At 40.7% G+C, this 21,822-nt stretch overlaps 1 protein-coding gene across 2 annotated transcripts in view; it reads left to right on the plus strand.

Annotated features, from left to right (window-relative positions):
- GABRB1 (gamma-aminobutyric acid type A receptor subunit beta1) overlaps window positions 1-21,822 on the plus strand; it is a 143,242-nt gene that overhangs the window by 101,283 nt on the left and 20,137 nt on the right. For both annotated transcript variants that reach the window (XM_086611330.1, XM_086611331.1), the window contains exon 5: window positions 9,774-9,856. In XM_086611330.1, the coding sequence (XP_086467456.1) occupies window positions 9,774-9,856 (83 nt within the window). The remainder of the gene's footprint in view (window positions 1-9,773; window positions 9,857-21,822) is intronic.

Genomic DNA, 21,822 nt, shown 5'->3' on the forward strand with positions numbered 1-21,822 from the left:
AAAAGAATTGGCCAGAATGAGTACACAGTATAGCGTAAGGAATCCTGACTTTTTTCCAGGAATCAGACACCTCAAAAGGGCTGAACACCTCCTCATGTGGATACTGTTGTGCTAGGCTATTCTTTATAGCATTAAGCACTTTGCAGATCTCTACATTCAAAGATCTGGTTGATTGTGGGGATGAGTTTAGGGGTGAATACCTGTTGAGCTAGTGTTTATAATGATAGCTTGAACAAAAGTTAAAAGATTCCACTATGCCTTTTTGTGGTGGACATGATGTACATAATTCATGCTGGCTGGAGGTGATTTTGAAACTTTTGATATGCACAGACAGATAAGGAACTCAAAAGAACTTTAAGCCTTGCAATTAGAATCAGCCAGAACCAATCAACCACAAAGAAGCCACCTGGGTTAGCCCACACTGCCCATGCCTCAAGAAAAGTTCAACAAAGGGACACTAAGAAAACGATCACCAAGGTATTCTGAAAACCCCAAAGACCCTCACAGAAGACCCTAAAGGACGTGTGTAATTAAGATGCAAGTATTACAATTAGAAATAGAATGAGTATGTATAACTGTTCTGGGAAATACCGTGCATATGCGTATAGTTGAGCAATAGAAACTTCGTTACAACCTGCGACATGCACGTTAGGAGGAGCTATCCCCTGTGCATCTGGTGCTGTAAATAAAGAACACTTGCTTTCTAAAACTCCTAAGTTTTAGGGAGTCTTTATTTTACTGACTTATGGTAACAATAATATACTGTTCTTTCTTTTACTGACTCCAAAACTTACTTTCAAATCAACCAGCTACTAGCCCAGATCAAATTTTAAAATATGCTGCGCATGACAGGGTAGCACTAGATTTCAGTGAGGATCACTGAATAAACCCAAAGAGAACGTGATGCAGGCAGTGGAGGAGCATAATGAATTTTTCTCATCAGGCTCTCACCTTGACACCTGATGTGCAATAGACCAGCCCACCCCCCCACTTGTTTCTAACGAGCAGCTCTCACTCTAGATTTACAGAGCTTAACGAGAGATTCATTTTTAAGGGAAAATGGAGACTATAGGTTGAGGAGGGTTAGTAGCAGGGTTGATCTGAGGAGATCCTGCTCTCCAGGAGGTAGCTGCTTGCTGGCACTTTCTACAGGCAGCACACTGACCCTTGGGCTCAGCTGCTTACAGGGACATGCTGCCAACAGGATCAGGAGACTCCTGGGGATTAAAAATAACCTTTCCATGTGGAAAAGTGGATATTTAGCCCTGAATATCTTAGTGGTTGGGGTAACACTGCTGTCCCACATACATTGCTGCCAACGCTAGTGGAAGGGCCAGCACGTACTAGTCCAGTGCTCAAAGTGGCTTTGGTGGTGAGATGTCCAGGCCATCTGCTTGTCGCAGGCAGTTCTTAGGCAGCACACAGGACTATGCTGTAGATTGCAGCACCATGTTTGCAAGGCACTACAGCTGCAAGCCCTCATCACAAACCCAATAAGCTTCAAAGTGCTTCAAGTAATTTCTGAACCTGGAAACCCTAAAGAAAGACCAACAGTGAACTTTCCAGCAAACATCATCTTTAAAAAAAAAAAAAAAAAAAGAAAATAGCAAAGAAAGTAAATACAACCTGTAAGAGGGGAAAAAAAAAGAATAAACAGCAGGTGGATAATAGGTTTCGAATTCACAGCCAGTTCAGTCTAGCAAAAGAGTATTTACACTTGAATAGGTGGTAGCACAAAGCTGATGCTCACACTGTAGTCTTTAATAGTTTGCTCACCCTGAATGGCTGGAATTGCCAGAGATGAAGATACAGCCCTGCAGCTCCTCTGCTTTGTAGCATGCATTCGTTATTTACACCTGCTCCAACTCCGCACAAAATGCCAGTGACTCAGTTTCACACCATCATCTTGCTTACAAAGGCATGAATGAATCTAAAATACGCTAGTCCAAGAGCTCTCCTTTTTAACTTTGCACATCTTGCCACTGTGTATAATATCCAAAAAAGAATGAAGGAGTTGTGATTTTTTTTTCAGATATTTTGTGACAATATCCACATCTCATCTCTCTGTCTACATGATTTCATGATTCAGGCTTTTAAAAATATATATTACCATACACACCAAAGATGTTACAGTGCTCTGCACCCACTTCTACTTGCCTTAGTCTGTGGATACCACAATCTCTACTGACAAAATGTCAGGTCCCATGACACTGGGAACATTGAAAATTATGACAAAAGGCCAGGCCAAATGTCCATCCAGGCCATTATCTTGCCCCAGCACCAGCCAAGGGAAGATGGCTTGGGAAGACCTTAAGATGATTTCTGATTTCTTGCTTGACCTTCCCCTAACCACCAAGCTATCAGGTATTCTCAGAGAGAGCTCATAATATTTATTCAGTGAAAAAGATGCAATTTACTGCATAGCTTTGTAGGCACAAAAACAATGTAAGAAACCAGTGCCTAGGTTATGTTAATGAGTATTAGTTGGAGCAAACTGAAATGACCACAACAACAAGACTAGTCACATGCTTACTGCAAACCTGCATCAGACCTGGTAACCATTTGGACATATGAAGACAGACTCACAAACCATTCTTTCTCTGTTGGATGGATGTCACACTGTATATTAAATCAGTGGCTTACCCCTGCCTAAGATGCATTGAATGTATCCCACAGGATTAGGACCTACTGCTGAGATGGACAGGAAACATTATGGAAGAGTTGCATTTTGAGTCTTCCAGGACTTCTGTATGAGTCAAAGCTCAAGCAGCTTACCAGCAACGGGCTGACCTTGGCAATTCACTGGTGCATAACCCTGACAATGCAATAACTTGACAAAATTTGTTGTGTGCCAGCATTGCCTTCATCAGTTCTTCATCATCAATACTCTCTTCAGAGACGGTGCCATTTAACCATCTTTGAGGCCCAGCAGTGACACCAACTGATGAACTGATCCATGTTAAGCCAACCCAGCAAGTACAATAATCAACGCGGGCAAATTCTGCCTTATTTGGGTGGGCAGCTGTTATATCGATATGTCCCAGAGGAAAAAGGAATGGGATAAGGAGCGTCCCAGGAGAGCTACAGGACAGCATAGCAATCCAAGCACACAGCTCTGTAGCTTCTGGAGAGAAGAACACACATGAATAGAAAGAGTAGTAGGTGCAGTAAAGTTTTTATTAAGGATTATTTTTTTTAACATTCTTATTTCAAGCCAATGCAGTTGATTGATTAGACACCTGTAGATTAACTTTGCATGCCTGTCTTTTGCTTGGAAACAGACGTGTGTTTATACCTCAGAGAAAACTGAATATTCCTCCTCTACGTTTGACAAGTGTATTCGTTCTCAGGAATGCTACTACGTACACAAGGATAGACAATTAACTCAGAATGACTCCCCCACGTCTCACCATGAATCCCAGTCCAATAACATACTACAGCACTAGCCATCGGTCCTATTATAGTTAAGTCTTATTCTGATTTCTTCCGTAGTTTTTTCCTTTTTTTCTGGATCACTGCAGCTATTTTCATCTTAAAAACAATGTTTCAGCCCTTGAAAGGCATTGCAGAATTTGGCCACTTGTCCCTTTCTGGCTGCAGCTATACCTGCTCAAGATATTATTGTCCCAGTTGCTCATCACCTTAATACCTGAGGTTACCAACCTTACTGCTGAGCCGCTTGCGTTTCATTCAAGATTCAGTGTGCGCAACTAAAGGGGCAGACTGGGAGGAAAGGAACGTGGTGGCAGGGGAGGAGGAGGCAATAGCATGGTAGGCCAGCGGGAGCCATAGCCAGAACACGCAGGCTATCCCTGAGACACCTTTCCACACCACTGCTGTCCACACGTGGTGAAAGAGATGGCTTCCAGAGACACGCTTGGTTATTGCATTGAAAACAGGTCAGCTCCTTCATGGCCAGAAGCTGGCTGGACTGTCAGTTATGGTGACCGATCGCCGTACCTCCGCTGGCTGGCTGGGCAGTTCTGCCTAAACTAATTACAACAAAGTTTTAATAAAGTCTTGGGAGAAAGGTTTGACCTAACATTTCTTTGTCGGCAGTGTGTTAAATCCACATCCTTCTGCTTAACCCAATATAAATAGCATCTTTATTTATACACATACATATACATACACATGCAAGCATATATAAATATACACCTTTCTCAGAAAGGTAGACCACAGGTTTTCCACGTTTAAAAACCATTTGCACTTCTTTGTGAATTTTAATGCATTTTTAAATTTTGTTTTGTCAACAAAAAACAAAGATGAAGGAGAGGCAAATCAAGCAAACGCTTACCAGTTCAGGGTATCGGTAATACACAGTAGAAAACCCATAGTCTGACACATTTTTCCTGGCCTCGTCTTTGTGTGACTTAAGTAGAGCAGGTCACTTTATCTGATATAATAAAGGTTGTTGGGCCCTTGTCATGCTAGATGCTGCTCTCAGCTGCTTACAGCTTTAACTCTGAGCTGTATATTTCTCTGTACACGTCTTCCTTAAGATGCTTTTTATTTTTTCATGTTTATGCAACTCCGCTGTTTCTCTGAGCAAGATTAAAAGGAAACGTGTGTTGCACTTGCTAACCTAAATCCATACAAAAGCTTTCCTTATAAACTTGAGTGTTATCTCAAAGTATGTAGTCTACAGCAGTGACCTAGCAGGTGACAGCTTGTCTCCCTAGAGTCAAAGATATATTTCCTACTGATGTTGTGGAGAAAACAGAAAGGAAAAAAAATTGCCAAATTATAATAATTTTCCAATCTAAAAAAGATGGTTTCCACATGCTAATATACTCATATCTAAAACTAAGTTTCTAAATCTTTTACTGCACCTGGCTCAGGACTCAATATTCCCTGAACTTCGAATGACATCTGTGAAAGCATTATTATTTAATCACCTATTGGCCCTTCCCAATTTTACTCACATGTTGAACTTCTTTTTTAATAGAATTTAACCAGAGAAGCAGTATACAGACTGTTGAACATAGATTTCCCAAGTACACATTACATTATATAAAATACATGATAGCAAATCAAGTAACACTACTGCTCATGTGTACCTCCAGTAAGTAGGCTCTTCCAAGCACTAGAAGTTGGGCATGTTTGCAGGTTCAGAACCAGCATTTTCTCCCAGGGTCAAGCACTCAAGCTTTGCTTGGAAATTTACAGTGTCAACAGGCATGGACAGAGAAAAAAAATTGCAGATTAAATGTACATTTTTTCTGCCTTTAAATGTACATTTTTTCTGTCTTCCTCTATTGGTTCAAAAACTCTCTCCACAAGACATCCCATTAAATCTTAAACATCAAGATTCTTCCAAGTTCCAGAAAAATTAGGCAAGTTACAGCAGGGATATGGGACTGGGTTCTGATGTCAAACACTTGCTATGGGATTAAGTTCCCTCATACCACTGAAGTTAAATTAACATTGATTTAATAAAAGCAATGTTTTACCTAGGATATGAAAGTCTACTTCCAGTATGTACTAGAGCTCTAGCTTTGCAGTGGTTAAAAGAAGCATGGTTATCCTTTATTTGATTTGAAGATTTTGTTTTATTTTTAAGGAAAATAAATGAGTCCATCCCAGTTCATATCTTCATATACATTTATAATTTATGCTCTGTTGACTGAGAGAAAAAGAACGAATGTATTAAAATTTGATACCTGTCCTCCAAATGGAGGAAACATTTCACAACAGAATTTGCATTGTTTAGCTCTGATCATCTCCTCATTTAGTTGTCATTGATGTCTTTAATATTGCTTCTATTTCTTCTTCAGGAATTGAGGAACGGCTTTTTGACAGCATTTTAATGAAATGCTCTAAGTACTGAACCATAACTCCACTTCCTGCACTCATTCTGAACTTACTTTAACTGCTCACTGATTATTTAAATATTACTAAAAAAAGTCATCAAAATATTAAGCTTTACCATTTGTCCCTACAAGAGCTGCTGCCCTGCAGAGAAACCTCTGACAGTATTACTTAAGGAAGTCAGTTTTGCAAATATTGGACATTAATGTTTTCTTTCATATAATTTTATTTTTGGCAAAATATAACTTGATTATATAGTAAGAATATGATATTCGGAGAGTCAGACATCAAAATAAAAGCTAAGCAGTGGACCAGATAACTTTAACACAAGCCACAATTTAAAAAAAAAAAAAATAAAACAGTTAATTTTGCTTTTTTGCAAATGTTATTTATCTTGCCTGTTAGCAATTCAGACTTCACTCCATCTCAGAATGTTTGAGTACTCACATGAATGGAATTAAGTAGCATAATGATATATTTCCACCTAACTGCTGGTCTTCTTTGTATAGTCCCGTTTTTATCATTTATATTTAAAAGAATCTAAAGAATGTAGGGATAGTAGGGTAAAAGACACTGTACAAACAAAATAAATTAGCACTAACACCAGAACTTAAAACATATTTTAAGAATGGGAAACCTGGAAGAAACATATCCTACTCTGAGACATAAATAGTACTGCTTCAAGTGTAGGATTAGTCCTCTACTTGAACTTTTACAGAGCCTGATGATATTCCACCATTGCCACAAATTTCTTGTGCCCAGGGATTTTCAGGACTAAGCCTCTTGAACACAGATTTATTGTAGCTTTGCCCTATCTTCAGACTATTGCATTCCCCTTCCTGCCATTACACCCTTGTATTCTGCACTTGAATGTCTTAATTTTTAAGCTCCTGGTGCATGTGAGCCACCAGTTACTCTCTCCACTGAGAGACTGCAGCCAGTAACAGGTTTGAGACTTTATTTATAATAAAAGATTTGATTTTTTTTTTAATCGAGACAGCAATTACCATGATTGCATCTGGGTTTAATTTATCTCCTTAAACAAGTTTTGTGGTTATCTAGAGCATAACACCTTTAAAAATTTTACACAGCTTAGATCTATCACGAAGGAGAATGAAATGCTTGAAAGGCAGATTTATGAACTACAGGTAGTGAATGCTGCTAGATCCCGAAGCATTCCTACTGCAATTACAAGTAGCTAATTTCAAGGATGCCTAAGGTTCCCAATAAAGTTTATTAGTAGTAGTACAGGGCACTGTACCACTTCCAAAGCTGTGGGTCTACAAGTGAAGCAGGATCCTTTCTCCTGCTGCTGGGAGCCACAAGCTTCAAATTTCTTGGCAGTCACCCTCCACTGCCTGCTTGACAATAGTCTCCAGTTGCCCTTCCTGTCTCATGTTGGTGGCCCTCGTCTCTGCAAACTTCAGCAAAAACCCTGTCACTCCCTTCTTCCCTGGAAGCAAGTGCTGGCCATCTCACTGGAGAGCCAGAGTAGCATTCAGCACTACTGCGAAGGGGTTAAAAGCATCTCAAGGGGGAGAGCTGCTCCCCACCACCACCTTTGACTTCCCCTAAAGTATGGAGACTGACCCCAAAGTATGGAGACTGCCTTGCAGGCCCTATAGGGAATGCAAAGGAGAGCTGAGGGAAGCAGAGAACATAAATCAAGTGCTTCTGTTTTGCATTTCCTTGTTGCATAGAGACAAGGAGTGATTTAACAAGGATGAAACATGAGAAATTACCAATAGACAGCCTAGGCGGGTTTGGATCACTTACTGCTGCCAGAAACCAATAGATACTAAGGGTTTATTATCTTTTTTCTGCATAATCCAGGTATGAACTTCCAGACCCCACCTGCAATTAGCAGTGCAGTGTCTTATTAGCACATGCATTCATTTTTATTCTTGCATTATAGTAGTGATCGGACACATCAAACCAACCAGTGCACCAAAAACTTCACAAATAGTGATAAGACAATACAGTTGTCAGAATTCCAATGTCAGGAAAAAAAATAATTATGTAGAATATTTAAATCTCAGGCACACAACAACTGCATTATTTACTACTGCATAATTAATTTGCATTGATATTATAAAGAGTAACAAATTGCTATTGCTTATGTAGCTTGTGTAGGATATGCAAAACTGCAGAAGTGAGCAGTACGGATTCACTGGCCATTCGGAAATAGCTGGCCACTGTAACTCTGTGGCCTATGAAACACTCTATCAGCTTCTACACACAAATAAATCCGGTTGATATAGGTGAACAAAACTACCATAAAGGCTGATTTATTAATTGGGAACAAAACATTACCCTCTGAAACCTTCATTAAAAAGCATTTAACTGTGACTAATGTTAGTATATTGTTATATGTGATCTTAAGCATTATTAAGTAGACATCTGACAAATGATGACTGCATGTCTTCTCAATGCCTCTCAGGAAGGTGTATTTGGTACATGGCTAAACTGAACGAGGCCCTACCTCTGCTGAAGCCTTCCACCTTTTTTATGACAAATGCAAAACTCAGTAAGACACATGCAATTGAATTTAATGTGACAAAAATCAGCCTGAGGAAAAGCATAAATACACCATTTCCGTGGTATTTTATACAGTATTCTAGTGTAGTTTCATGGACTGATTCTTATAACAGCACTTGCTAGATGGTCCTTATACACCGGTTGACAGATGGATTTTGTAGACTTAGGATAATTTGAAGCATGTCACAGGAATGAAGCATGTGGCATTTTTTTTCCTTTTAATTCTATCAGTTCTGTGGCAGCAAGAATTATCACCTCAATACAGTATGTAAGTGTGCTTGACTTTTAGTGCATCAGAAGTAAAATGTCCAGATGTGTTCCTGTGGCATTAATTAACATGAAACTGGAACAACAGGACCAAATCCAGATCAAGAAAAGAGATTATCTGCCTTTCTCAGGTAGGAATTGTTGGAGGGAGGGAGAGAGAGAGGCCAATAAAATTATAGGGCAAGTTTGCCTGTTCACTCCTTCAAGAGTTTTTATATCACCCAAAAAAAAAAAAAAAAAAAAAGGACAAATGCAGGCGATAGCTCACTTCTGTGAGTTTGAAAGCACACTATGAGTGTCTTTCTTAAAGGGAACTTTAAAGAAGCTATAATTTGACCCCTGTCCTCTCACAGTCACTTAACCTTCCTCCCAGCTGTCACAGGCTTATCAGCAGGCATTTGCTTAGATGCTCTGTGATTTACCCTCTAACAAAACGAGAGGAACTGCCTTGCAAAAAAGGCTTAGGCTATGGAGAGTACCTTCAGGGACTGGATATCAACTCAGATGCCCTCTAGAAGGAGCAAGGATCTGAAGATCCAGCTACATCATAGCTACTCTCAATGTCCATTAAGTAGCCACCAATAAATATTGTATTTCACAAGTGTTTGATTGCATCATGCCGTTTATAAGAGGTGATGTTCAATTATCATAGTTAATGATAAACTGATTATGAAACCACAAAAATAATGACTCATACATTACCAATATTTCCACAGCATGGATGACAGTGCACATACCTATCAGACAAAATTAAAACAGCAGTAGGTGACAACAAAATGAAAAAAGAAAGCTATCAGCAGTACGAGCTATAAATAAAACAATTTGCAAAACAATTTGAAGATATCTGAATTAAGAAAATGTCTGAGTAGAAATCTCACCAGATGTGCCTCAAAACACTGTACACTTTTGCAAGTAAAGTTTTCAGTCAAAATCCTGCTCTATGATATTCAGCATATGCTCTGCTGCTTTATACTGTAACCACTATTTTGTGCTGTATAAATTATTTAACCAAGCTCTGTGAAGCCTGTATGTCAGGAATCCATGTGCATAACCATTCTGTGTTTAAACAAACAGAAAAACCACTATAGAAAATCTTGCCTTCTCAGAGAAGTAAAACACGGTTTCAAATCTCTTTTTTTTTCACCCTCCTCTTACAGGATAACCACAACAGCTGCTTGCATGATGGATCTACGCAGATATCCTCTGGATGAACAAAACTGCACACTAGAAATTGAAAGCTGTAAGTTACTGGAGGGAGAGGGTTGGCCAAATGACAGCTGTGGATTGAAAGACATTCACAGGTTAGGTAGAACAGAAGTAAGTTGTTCAAATACTGTGTGTCCAGTGAGCTTGCACACTGAACATACCCGATATATTTCTATAATACATAAGCCAAAACATGTTTAATTCACAATATTGGTTGATCCAAGCTTGTAAGGTGCCTTTCCAAATCTCTTGTCGAGGAAGGGAGAAGAGTATTTCTTGATGATTAGATCAGAGGACAGCAACCAAGCACTGTCCATCTTCTGCCTAATCACCACAGACCCTGAATTAATTACTTCACCCTCAGTGCATTCATCTCTAACATCAAGATTAACATCTGCCCCACACGGTGGTGGCAGGATTGATCAATTGTTCTCACCAAAACACTGGGAGGTTATAAAAGGAAACAACTTGATCCTTCAGCACCAAGGTTAATGAGAGTTTTGCCGTTTTCTTCCATGAGCACAGGATCAAGGCAGGCACTTGCAAATTTTTGTCATTAACATAGTCTTTCTATCTTTTATGACGCTAGCCTTTAGAGAAATGCTCATCAAGGTTTTTGAAAAGAATTTTTATTCTGTCATTGGTCAAACCAGCTGCTACCATTGACCACAGAGCAGTCTGTCTGAACAAACTGGTTAAGACTACACAGAGTCCAAGGCAAAATAATACAGCAGTTTTCTAAGAATTTCCATTTTTCACATTACAACTGTTGCACTGTTAGAGTTAAGCAATCTTTTTTTGTGATAATACTTCTCTCTAAAGTATGAGGTTCTAGAAAGAATTAACAGATTTTAACAGCATTTTGGTTCAGTTTACTGAAGGGAAAGAACAATTTTAGCATTTGAACCTCTGCTTTGATGGATAGTTTGAAGTGTTAAATAAAAAGAGAAACAAGTTGATCCAAGATTAACCAAAATAATTTCCTAATACCTATTTCATCAACAAAAATGATTTTTTCATTGTTTGTAGCACATCCCATACAAGGAACTAAAAGTTTTCAGAAGTCCAGTAATTCTTTCTGCAGAATTTCATGATATAAGATTTTGCTGTGGACTGAGAAGAGGTTAAATTCCCCAAAACTTCAGAGCACCAGTTTTCAAAAGGATTTCACTGCCTTCAGTTGCTTAGATTTGACAAATAAAAACATTTTCACAGTGTCAAAACAATGCATTATTCACATATAAAATGTTTAATAGTATTGTAACACGAATATAAAATAAATAAGTCTAAATCAAAGAAGATAAAATCACTTCGAGCCTCAGAAAATGTTGGTGGGAAAGTTTTCAGTTTATTCAGAACTGCAGAGGTTTTCATCAGTTGTGTTTACATAAATATAATATATGTCAACATATCTGTGAGACAGTGATTGTCAGGCACTGAAAAAAGCATACAGTCCATCTAGAGCACTGATGAGAGACAAGATGGGCTCTCAGCCCAATGTTTATACTTGTTTACAATTTCTACATGATGGCACCAGAAGGATGCCTTATTTAAAGCATTGAAATGGGCACATACCTTTAAAATAACTCTCCATAATGAAGCATTTTGTTACTCTTTGTAAGTGCATAATCAGTATCAGCCTTAATATAAGTCCGTGGAGGTGCAACTTTTCATTGAGATTTTAAATTGTTTGGTAAGAGACTTGAAATGTTTCCCCAATAATTATTTGCTTTTGCTCCTTTTCCTGGAATGTCATTTTATAGTGATTTTAGAAATTCTCGGTCAGGTTGAGAACAACAAACATTTTATTCCACCAGCAAAATATTTCAATCAAGTAAACATTCACAGTAGGCTTAATGAAAATTATTTTTACTAGAGAGCATTGTTTGAACAGAACCTGCTCATTTATTTCTTTAGAGATTCAAAATTGGTGGGGTTTTTATTTCTAAGATCCTAGTGTTTTGGCACTGCAGGTAGACATCTCAGAAAGAGAAGCAGGGTGACAGTGTTGTCAAGGTTCCCCGTGAAGCCCCATAATAGCTGCAGTCCCAAGTCACCACTGAGCAGAGTGGTGACTGAGCAGAGCTTATCCTCTGTTCACCGTTCAACACGTACAAAGAAGTGTCTGGAAGGACATACTGGTTATGCACTATAGAAAACACCTCACAACAGACGCAGTAGCGTGGCAAGCTGGGCCAAGACGATATGCATGTAATGAACATTTGTGTTAGACCAAGATGCTTTAACTTCCCCGGTACATCTGCTTTCAGTTAGCACGTCCGCATCTACACTGCTCCAAGTTCACTGAAGCACCGCAAACCCACACCCCTGTGTATGAACACATATACAGACATTTTCTTCTCTTTCCCAAGAAACAGAGGCAGTAGACAATTGTAACTTCCCTTTCCAGTGCTGCCCATCACCCTACTGATATCCCTAGTTATTCTCTGCTAGTGCAAATCTCTGGCCAAGTCTCATAATCCACCACCTTATAGGACCTACAGAGCCACTCATGAAGCTGCATGGTTGTCATTCTCTTCCTTGGGCTTTGCAGTTCCTGTCTTTTCTGACACAAAACAGTTTCCTTGATGTTGCTTGCTGCTGCTTGGTTCATCTTCCGGCTTAAATTTAACAGGACATGGAATGGGTGCATTTGGAGAATGAGTCATTTCTTAATTTTCAAAATAAAGTGCATAACATCTTTTTAGTAACTTTTCTACCTGATCAGCAGAGGTAATTGATATATATACTGTACCACAGCAGTCAAAATGGATGACTTCATACTGAAGTTGCCTTCATACTGAATTCATACTGGTATTTATTTGCTGGGAGATAGTTGATTTGAAGTCTCCAGCCCAAATGTGACTAAAGCTGATCAAAGTACATGAGCATTTATCAGCTAGCAGCCCAAATCATGAAACTAGGCTGACATTTGGCAGGCTTATACCTCTTTATTCCCAAGCTTTCACATAAACAAAGCTTTGTAGGGGTGAATGCTCAGTGAGACTGGACTTAGATACTGCCACTGAGACCTCATCAAGAATCGAAATTAGCATCAGACGGAATAAGCAATTAAAATGCTAACACAATCAGGGAGAAGAGAATACCATGTCACTCATGTGGCCAGTCAGTCACACATTTCCAAAAGAAAATTGCTTTTCAGATCTTTTGAACACTTGCTATAAATAATTCACATTTCCAAAGAGATATATGTTGATACATTAATACTTGTTGAGCCGATCCAAAGAAATCAACAAAGTCTTCATTCACAATTTGCCAACAGGCCAAAATCAGCAGAATGCATTACTTCTCATGAGTATTTAGATCAGTTCTCCAAACAACTGCGTGACTTTCCTAAAGCACAATTTACCTGCTACCGAAAGATGTGGCAGGAGCACTGGCGTCTTTGACAATTCTCCATCTAAAATATGCCTTCTAATGCACCACAGCTTTTCTCCTCTGCATGTCTAAAACTCTTGAAAGTTATTGTTCACGTACCCGGGAGAAGAATACAGTTCTGAAGAGCAGGCTGTCTACTTCTCTCTCTTAGGCATTTGAGTACAAGCAAGCCAGTTGTTCTGACTACTCAGCACTTAGTAGTACCCATTAATCCCCTTGGAAGGTACCAAGAGGCAGAGTAGAGAAGATGAATAAAGACATGAGAACTGTGACCACTGCCTCTCTGTTAGTGCCACACACACCAAGCATGTGACGTTTTCTTCCATGACAGAACCAGTTTTTGAGATTTCCACCCTCAACCGCTCCTTCCAGCTCCTGCATCACACTTCAACTTTTCAGCTCTCTGCTGTGCTGGTATACAAATCTTCACAGAGCTAGGATGAAAATCAAATTGTTAACATGTTCTTGGTTAAAAAAAAATATCCCTTTGAAAGAAAGGTTTATCCACCTCACTTTTGGAAGAGATAGGAATTAAATAAACCCCAGGGCAGAACTGTTTCTTAAACAAAAGGGCCAGGGAAGGTAGTGCTCGAATCACTAAGCAAGCCTGGAACTGCCTGTGGAACAGCAAGCAGCATCTCCAACAGCTAGACAGATACTGTGCACTATGTGCACTGTCAGACCATTTTCAAAGCATTGGAAAGTGGTTTTGTTCAGTTTTGTACTGTATACAGTTACATGGCTTAACCCACATGGCACCAGCTTCCAAAGCAGTACGATTTGTGGAAACCATCACTGAACAATACTTTGAGGATCTGTGCTCTGTTGTCATTGCCACTGACTTTCTTTTTCTGCTATCCACAGTCTTCCTGGCTTCAGAGAAATGTAGTAACAGTAACATTGTAGTAACAGTAACATCTTCATTTAATCCTAACTTTGTTTCCTAACAGTATTTTTATCCTTGGAGCTGCCAGTAATCATGCAAGCTTGAGGCATGCAGAAAGAAAACAGTAAATGAAACTAAACACATAGATGGTAAAAAGACCTGTATGAATGTGTAAATCTATGCAATTCTAATAGCCCTAAATCTAGTAGCTCTCAGCAGCACTTAATCTGATATAGGAGTAACATGTCTGATCATCAGCTGGTGAAAACTGGCATGGCTCCATTTTTGCCAATTAAACCATCACAATTCACACTAAGAATCTTCTCTATCTGCTTTTTTATTAGTTGTTTCAAATGTTTGTTCCAAGTGGATGGCCCTTTCCTCTGCCCTAGCATTTAAATTAGATCTGAGAAATTAAGATACATGTGTATGAGGAGAGTTCAATGCCTGTAGAAAATGCACACGACAATTTGGAATTTAAGCAAAGAGACAAAGGCTGAGTAATAAACCAAATCAAAGGTCTGTATGGCCATGTAAAATATCTATCCTGCATTTAAACAGGAGCAGTTATTATTAAACTGATCTCCCCTCTCCTGCAGGTGTAAATGCATGGCTCACATGGAGGTGCACACCTGCAAGTGCAGTCATAGGCAGTACGACTGTGCAATGGAAACAGCAACCAAAACACTAACAGTTAAACCAGTGCTGAGACAATAGCCCGTGGCCAAGATGGATCATGTATTCTTCACACCGTTGTCAAACTCCCCTAAAAAAACTGAACTCTATGAGCTTTATGTTTTTCTAATCCTGTGTACAAGGACACTCAGGATGCTGAGTGCTTCCCTGAAGAGCGTCCTTTGGAAAGCATGTCGGTTAACCGATTTTACACTCAGATTCACAAGTGTTACACGCTGCACCATACTGTCTCCTTGTGTTTGAAGCCCTGTCTGCTTCCTCAGTTCAGTCTTGCTTATTTACCCAGGATCAGCCTGTGGCTGGACCGTGCACGGATAAGAGGTCAGAAAGCTGCTGCACACACTGTCCCTCTCCCTCCCCTCTCCCCCTCAACGTGAGAGATGCAGGATCTCCTTCATCCCTGAAGGGTGTCAGGAAGGTGGCATCTGAGCGAGCCCTCTCCTTGTCCCAGGGTGCTTCCCCACCTCTAAACCACACAAGCTGGAGATATGTTTTCATAGAATCATAGAATCCTAGAATGGTTTGGATTGGAAGGAACTTTAAAGATCATCTAGTTCCAACCCTCCTGCCATGGGCAGGGACACCCTCCACTAGACCAGATTGATCAAAGCCTCATCCAACCTGGCCTTGAACACCTCCAGGGATGGGGCATCCACAACTCCATGTACAACCACAACTTCCCCTTCAAAAGCTCAGTGCTCACCAGAGCATCTACAACAGCTGTGCAGCTCTGTAGCAGTGCCAGAGCACACCAATACTGTAGCACACACAACCTGGCCCTCTCTTGAGTCAATTCCCCTGTGCTTTTAAGGGAGACTTACTCCTGCTGCAGAAGGAGCAGGCTCCAAAGGAGCCAGGCAGTCCCACCGATGAATTGCTCTTAAGCTATTCAAAGAGCAGATGAACATAGCGCTATTTGTGAACAGAAAGGCAGTGAGTCATTACGCCTCACAGGGATGCTGTGGAAATTAGCCAAAGACAACCTCTGAAAATCCAAAGTGCTAAGAATTGTTCCTTATTAATATCAGGGAGTAATTTAAGGGACTGCAAATAGCAGCAAACCAACTGTGCTACACAGGAATTGGAAAAGAGCACAAAGAATCAAAGGCTGCCCTATTATCAAACACCTCCAGCAGAGCAGTCAAGGCAGGGATAATATATGCTTATATTGAGCCAGCAGATTATTTTCATTTAAAAATTACATTTCCAGCTTTCCTGAAGCTATCTTACAGGACTGCAGAAGCCATGTCTGCATAGCTGACAACCAGAGAAACCTATACATTTAGGAGGAGGAGAGCATTTTGGCTACACATGTTCCTTCACACACATTTTCATGGCTTTGCTCAAGCAGTTCACCTTATTCTGCAGTGGCAGATGGGGAGACCATATCAGAGGCTTTACACCTGTTTCAGTGCCTAATGCCATGATGGCCACTGGAAACTTCTGTGTATAAAATCAAGGGATTTTCTAACTGGAACGGTTTCATCAGCGGAGCTGGGATCTGTAACAATCCATTTCTCACAGATTAGCATATACTGGGACAGAGGAGACTTAATACTTGGCTGGAGGTTACCCAGACTGCTTGGCACTCTCACGTGAGCTCTGATGGGTGTCAGCTTGGCAATTTAAGATGTTAAATCCCCCAGCTGTTAGTTCTGCTGTACCAGGTAGCCTCTGGCAAGGGCTACAACTGCTATGTCAGTTCACAACCCGGTGCCTTGGCACAAGCCCACTGTCCCTGGCATCAGCTGCGGCAGGCTCTGGACGGACAGGGGTGAGACACAGACACACATCTCAGCTGATAAAGGAACAGACAGAAGGAGGAGGCAAACAACCAGGGACAGCAGCAGCTAAATCACCCAGCGCTTGTTTGTCGGAGACTTGTGGCTGAACACATCCTTCAGCACCACCCAGAAGATAAGACGGGATACTGTTGTTACTCTAATACTCCTTGTCCCTTTAAAGTCACCAGTATCACAGTCACGGCATGACCTCGAGGACTAAGCTCGCACCTGGCTTTCACTCAGCAGAAAAAAATTATGTGCCAACAGCATCACTCTGACAGTAAATTAAATCCCCATTTAGGGTTTCTCTTCCAGCATCCTCCAAACTTAAGTGAAATGTGTTTCACTGTTACAGGAGAGGGAGGGCCAGGCTGCACTCCAATTTGGCAAAGTTATTTACTTATTGGCAAGCTACTATGTGTTTTACAACAGGTCTGAGCAGATTATCAGAACTGTCCCTTTGGTCTCAAAAATCTGTGTCTCTATGACAACTGTAATGCTGCAGCATGATTCAGGGATCTACACTGCAACACTGAACCACGCGTTAGCCTTGTCAGCAGCACTCTTAGAAACCACTTCATTTGTGTGGGTGAACAGAACAAGTCCACAGAAATCTGAAGAGAGCGAGTTGGGGAAAAAAGGAAGATTTATTTAGTCGGCTACAGTATAGAAAATGGCAATTCTGCCTTGACTCCATTGTTTTTATGGCTTCCACTGCTTCATATAGAAATAGACCTAACACTAAATATATGTAATGCTTTGATAAAAGTGCAAGCAACTTAAAGTGATATTGCAGTGAATTAACAAAATACTCCACTTGAACCTCTACATAGTTTGTTGCAAGGAAAAACAACTGTGTTCATACCTAAACATTCATTATCACCTCTATTGGCACAGAGTGGTCCGACAGAATGAGATTCGAACAGATTTATCACAGCTCCCTGCGTGAGACAAGATTGCATTGATCCAGGGTATGATTGCATTTGAACTATCGAGGTTGTAAGAAGAACCTACACCTCGGACAAAAAGGGCTATTTTTATTAGAGATGAAAAACCTGTTTTAAATCGAAGCTTTCCCAGACAGCTTTTCCTTTGCCTGTCTGCAGGCACCAGATATCTAGTAATTTATTCATGCCTGGCAATAAAAATTCTCTAATGAATATGACTCTGCCGGTACCTGAGGCAGCAGGAGCTCTGAGTTGAATCCACTCATGTCTTTTTCCCTAAAGTATCTGAAATCACTAAAAGGGCATCTGGCCTCATCCTGCTGCTTCTCACCAAGCGTATCAAATTGCTCCCACAGAAAGCATAATCTCTTCCCTCCCAAAGGAGCTCGTTGCTCAGAGTATTCTAAAAGCCAGTTGAGCATCCTTTCAGCCTTTTTTTTTTTTTTTTACAGGGAAGGATGCTCAACTCTATGCCTTTTGTAAGAGATCCCATCTTTCTGGTGTTTCTAATGAGGGCAGATCCCCTCTCACAGTTGCTTATGTTCTGCCACATCTGTAAATGAAGAGCTCCTCTCACTCACCTGCCTGAGTCCTCAGACTCCCCCTGCTCCTCCGTGAGACGTGTCAGCCATAAACCCGTGTCCCGGCATGTGTCGCTTCCCACAGGCCCTGCAAACCCTGGAGAAAAACCCTCATTTTCTCCACTTTGACTTGTCTCTAGTTATTACAGTGTAGCACTGGGAATAAGAGCTCTCTTCTGCTTCTGGCCAATTCCCATAACTGCTCTAAAATACATACTCAGCCTTACATTTCTTTCAAACTTGGTGGACTGTGAAGAGTAAGAGCGAAGTATCTGTTCCAAAGCTCAGATCACTCAAACAGTGGGATCTTTCTGAGGTTAACTGTCTGAATGCAAAAGGCAGATGAGTTCCTGCCTGCTTATCTTGACTTAATCTGATACGAGGTTCTTAGAATTTCATCGAATTCACAGTATACACAATTCACCAGTGTGCAGGTGAGTCTCCATCCACGCCACCTTCTGTATTCCCATTGCTGCCTGCTCTATGACATCCACAAAATGCCTTATTTCACAAGGGCTCTGCCATGGATGAAGTGCCATATTCAAGCAACGAGCTCCCACAAAGCCTAGCAAAAGAACAGTTATCATCAGAAAAAACTGAAAAGCACACTTTATCACAGCACACTCATACAAACTAGACAGTACCGCAGGCAACATCCCAGCAAGAGCAGGAATGGAGACGAGCACAGGCTGCTGGTGTGATCCCATATACTGCCCATTGGGACAGCAAAGTGACTGTTCTCTGGGCAACACATTTTGCAATTTGAAACACACTTTAATCATTTCTAAAGACAGTCAGATAACACACTCTAGGTTATTCCGTATACCCTACACAGAGTACACACACTGAGCTTGTATCCCTGCAAATTCACTCTCAGAAGGATCGCCTGTGGAGACTCTGCATGCACACAGCAATCTGTAGATCCACATTAACTTCTGGCATAGCTGAAATGCCATCCTTCTGAGCTGCAGAAAACATGCTGGCAGCAAAACAGGAATGGTTTTAAAGTTATGGCATGAACATCCACAGCAGCAGATTTAAACATCACAGGCACAGAAAGACTAGCGCAGAGCTGTGGAGCTGAGCTAGTTGTTTTTCAGATACCCTGAGAGGCAGATTCACAAATAGCTTGTTGATATTGAAACTGAGAAATTAGCCAAATAGAACTGTGTGTTTCATTTTTATCACTTCAAAAATTAAAATGTAATTTTTGGCTCAGTTTATGTCATTCCTTACGGCTCATCTTCTAAGTCAGTCACTAAGCTAAAATAATTCATTCTTCACAGTACACTAGTGTTAAGCCACAGCGACTGCTCTGTTTCCACACTTTGGAAAGATTTCTTTCCCCAGAGGACTATAAACCAGTTATTTTACTTTCACAATGTATTTTCACACTGCACACAAATTTAGAAGTTACTCAGATACTGATAGTATAGTCTATATGACTTTCCCTTTTTATTTTCAAAAAGATGGACAGCTTGTCTCTATATGGATGCACAGATTTTAACAGCAAATACTTGACACTCAACTATTGCAGTGCCTGAGCACATGAAATTAGCTATGTCACCTATCTGGTATATCTTAAGGACTTTTCTGTTGCAGACCGAGGAATATAGAGTTACTCTCAGCAACTGCTCTCTCAATTTAGTGCCATCTCAGTAGCCTCAAAGGTACCGATACAGGGCCCAGGCTGTCCCTTGGTGACCACAGAGGACAGGACCACAGAGGAAAGCCGGGGCTGAGTCCCTTCCCAGCCCAGCCTCACCAGGTCTCAGTCTTCAGCCTCTGACAGCTTCCAGGCCAGGGGAACAGCAAAAGGAAAAGTTGGGCTTGCTTTTTAAAAGTAAAGGTTCATTTAGAGGAGGGGCTGATTTCCCTGGAAACAGCTGTGCTCTTAAATGAATCTGTATTTCTGCAGTCAGAGCAGCAGGAAAAATAATCTCTGCACCTGGTCATATCACATTTTTGGAAGAGCTGGCATATTGTGCTTTAAGATGATGCAGTTGTCCTGGGATGTTACAGCCATAAGTACAGTTTATGTATTTTCTTGTCTTCTGCCAAGTTGTGAATTGCCATATAAAACAAACAAAACCCAGAACAAATTGGAAGATTGTGGTACTCATAGATTCACTTCAGTTATGAGAATGAAGCCCTCCCCCAACTGCATCCAAGTTTACAGATACTAGAAATTGTGATAAATTCGCTGTTGAGTGCCTATCTTCTCTGTGTCTTGATCTATACCTATGGCTCCTTAACACTGTAATAATACAAATAAACAAAACGCAATGCCTCAAGTCTCAATGTGGAAAGACTGCTTACCTGACCTGGGACAACAGTAACATGAAGTAGTTTTATGAAGTGAGCAGTATACTCACATATGGGTCCTCCAGCCCTCAGGAATCTACTCTGCAGAACTGAGAATAGTATTGAGTCCTTCAGGTAAAATTCTTCACGCTTCCTCCATTAGCTTTCTGCTACCACTTCTAACAGCTTTATTTATTTATTCATCTTCCTCATAAACTTAAAGCAACAAACATTAAGTGCAAGAGCAGACTGTACAAAGAAACATCTGTCCTTATGAGCAAACCACAGTGTGTGGGAAACTTCAAGAAGAAAACATTGAGCATTTCAGTTGTGTTTGAAGAGTTCATTCATACTGATACGATTTTTCGTCAAATTTATCTCTCAATTGATCAGGCTTCCACGGAAATAGCAGCACCAAGTTTCCCAGACTGCCAGCCCAGATCTCCTGGCCGTGTAGGAACCATCTGTGCAGAGAGGTGCACGTTTGTGTCTTTCAAATATGTTACCACTGCGGTGCAAGCCTGGTTTGTACAAGGGACAACTGTCCATCAGCATGTAGACGGAAACTGAATTAAACAGTGATGCATTTCACACGAGACACTGGATGCCAGGATCAGGGCTGCATAGCCATAGTGTTGGTGGCCAGGTAGGATGGAAAGGCTGCAGAGTAAGTCTAAGTACTGATCTGAGCTAATGAAGTGGCACCTAAAGGTTGCTAAATTGCTATCTAGTATATCTGTTTCTGCTGGTGAGGTGCAACTTTGGCTAATACCCTCAATTTCTTACTTTTAACTCAGAATATATGGCTTATCTCCTCAGCAATCTACCTCTGTTCTCATTCATTTATATTCTGTAAATGCCTACGAACACTAAATTACCTACGGAGAGTTCTTCCTGAGAAAACACCCATTTATTTAAGATATTACCAGTTCTAATCCAAACCATACAGAGCATGACTGTGTTATTTGAACTCACGTTTAGGGTCAAAGCAACAGAACCCATAATTCAAACATATCACACACTTAACGGTGGGCAGAAATTTGTATCAACAAGATTAGGCGTGCAGAAAATTGTTCAGCATCCTTTGACTGTAAGACCTTGGACCTTCTCTCTTTACGAAGCGCCTGCCCCTCCATTAACACCACGTATTAGTCCACTAATAAGCATGTGCTGCATGTCTGCCTCGTCGCAAAACTGCACATGCTAGGCAGGCTTTGTACATTAACCACCTAAAAACCTTGTTCCTTGCCTTTAGCCTATGCTCTCAGCTACAGAAATCCCCTACTCATTCTTTAATGCATAAGGATATTGCAACCATAGCAGTATCACGGATGCCTTGGTGTCCAAGAAGCCATTCATCTCCATACTGCAGGACTGTACTCTGCTCCTGAACCCAGCCTGTT

Source organism: Tauraco erythrolophus, chromosome 5, assembly GCF_009769465.1.
Source record: "Tauraco erythrolophus isolate bTauEry1 chromosome 5, bTauEry1.pri, whole genome shotgun sequence".
NCBI classification, from domain to species: Eukaryota; Metazoa; Chordata; class Aves; order Musophagiformes; family Musophagidae; genus Tauraco; species Tauraco erythrolophus.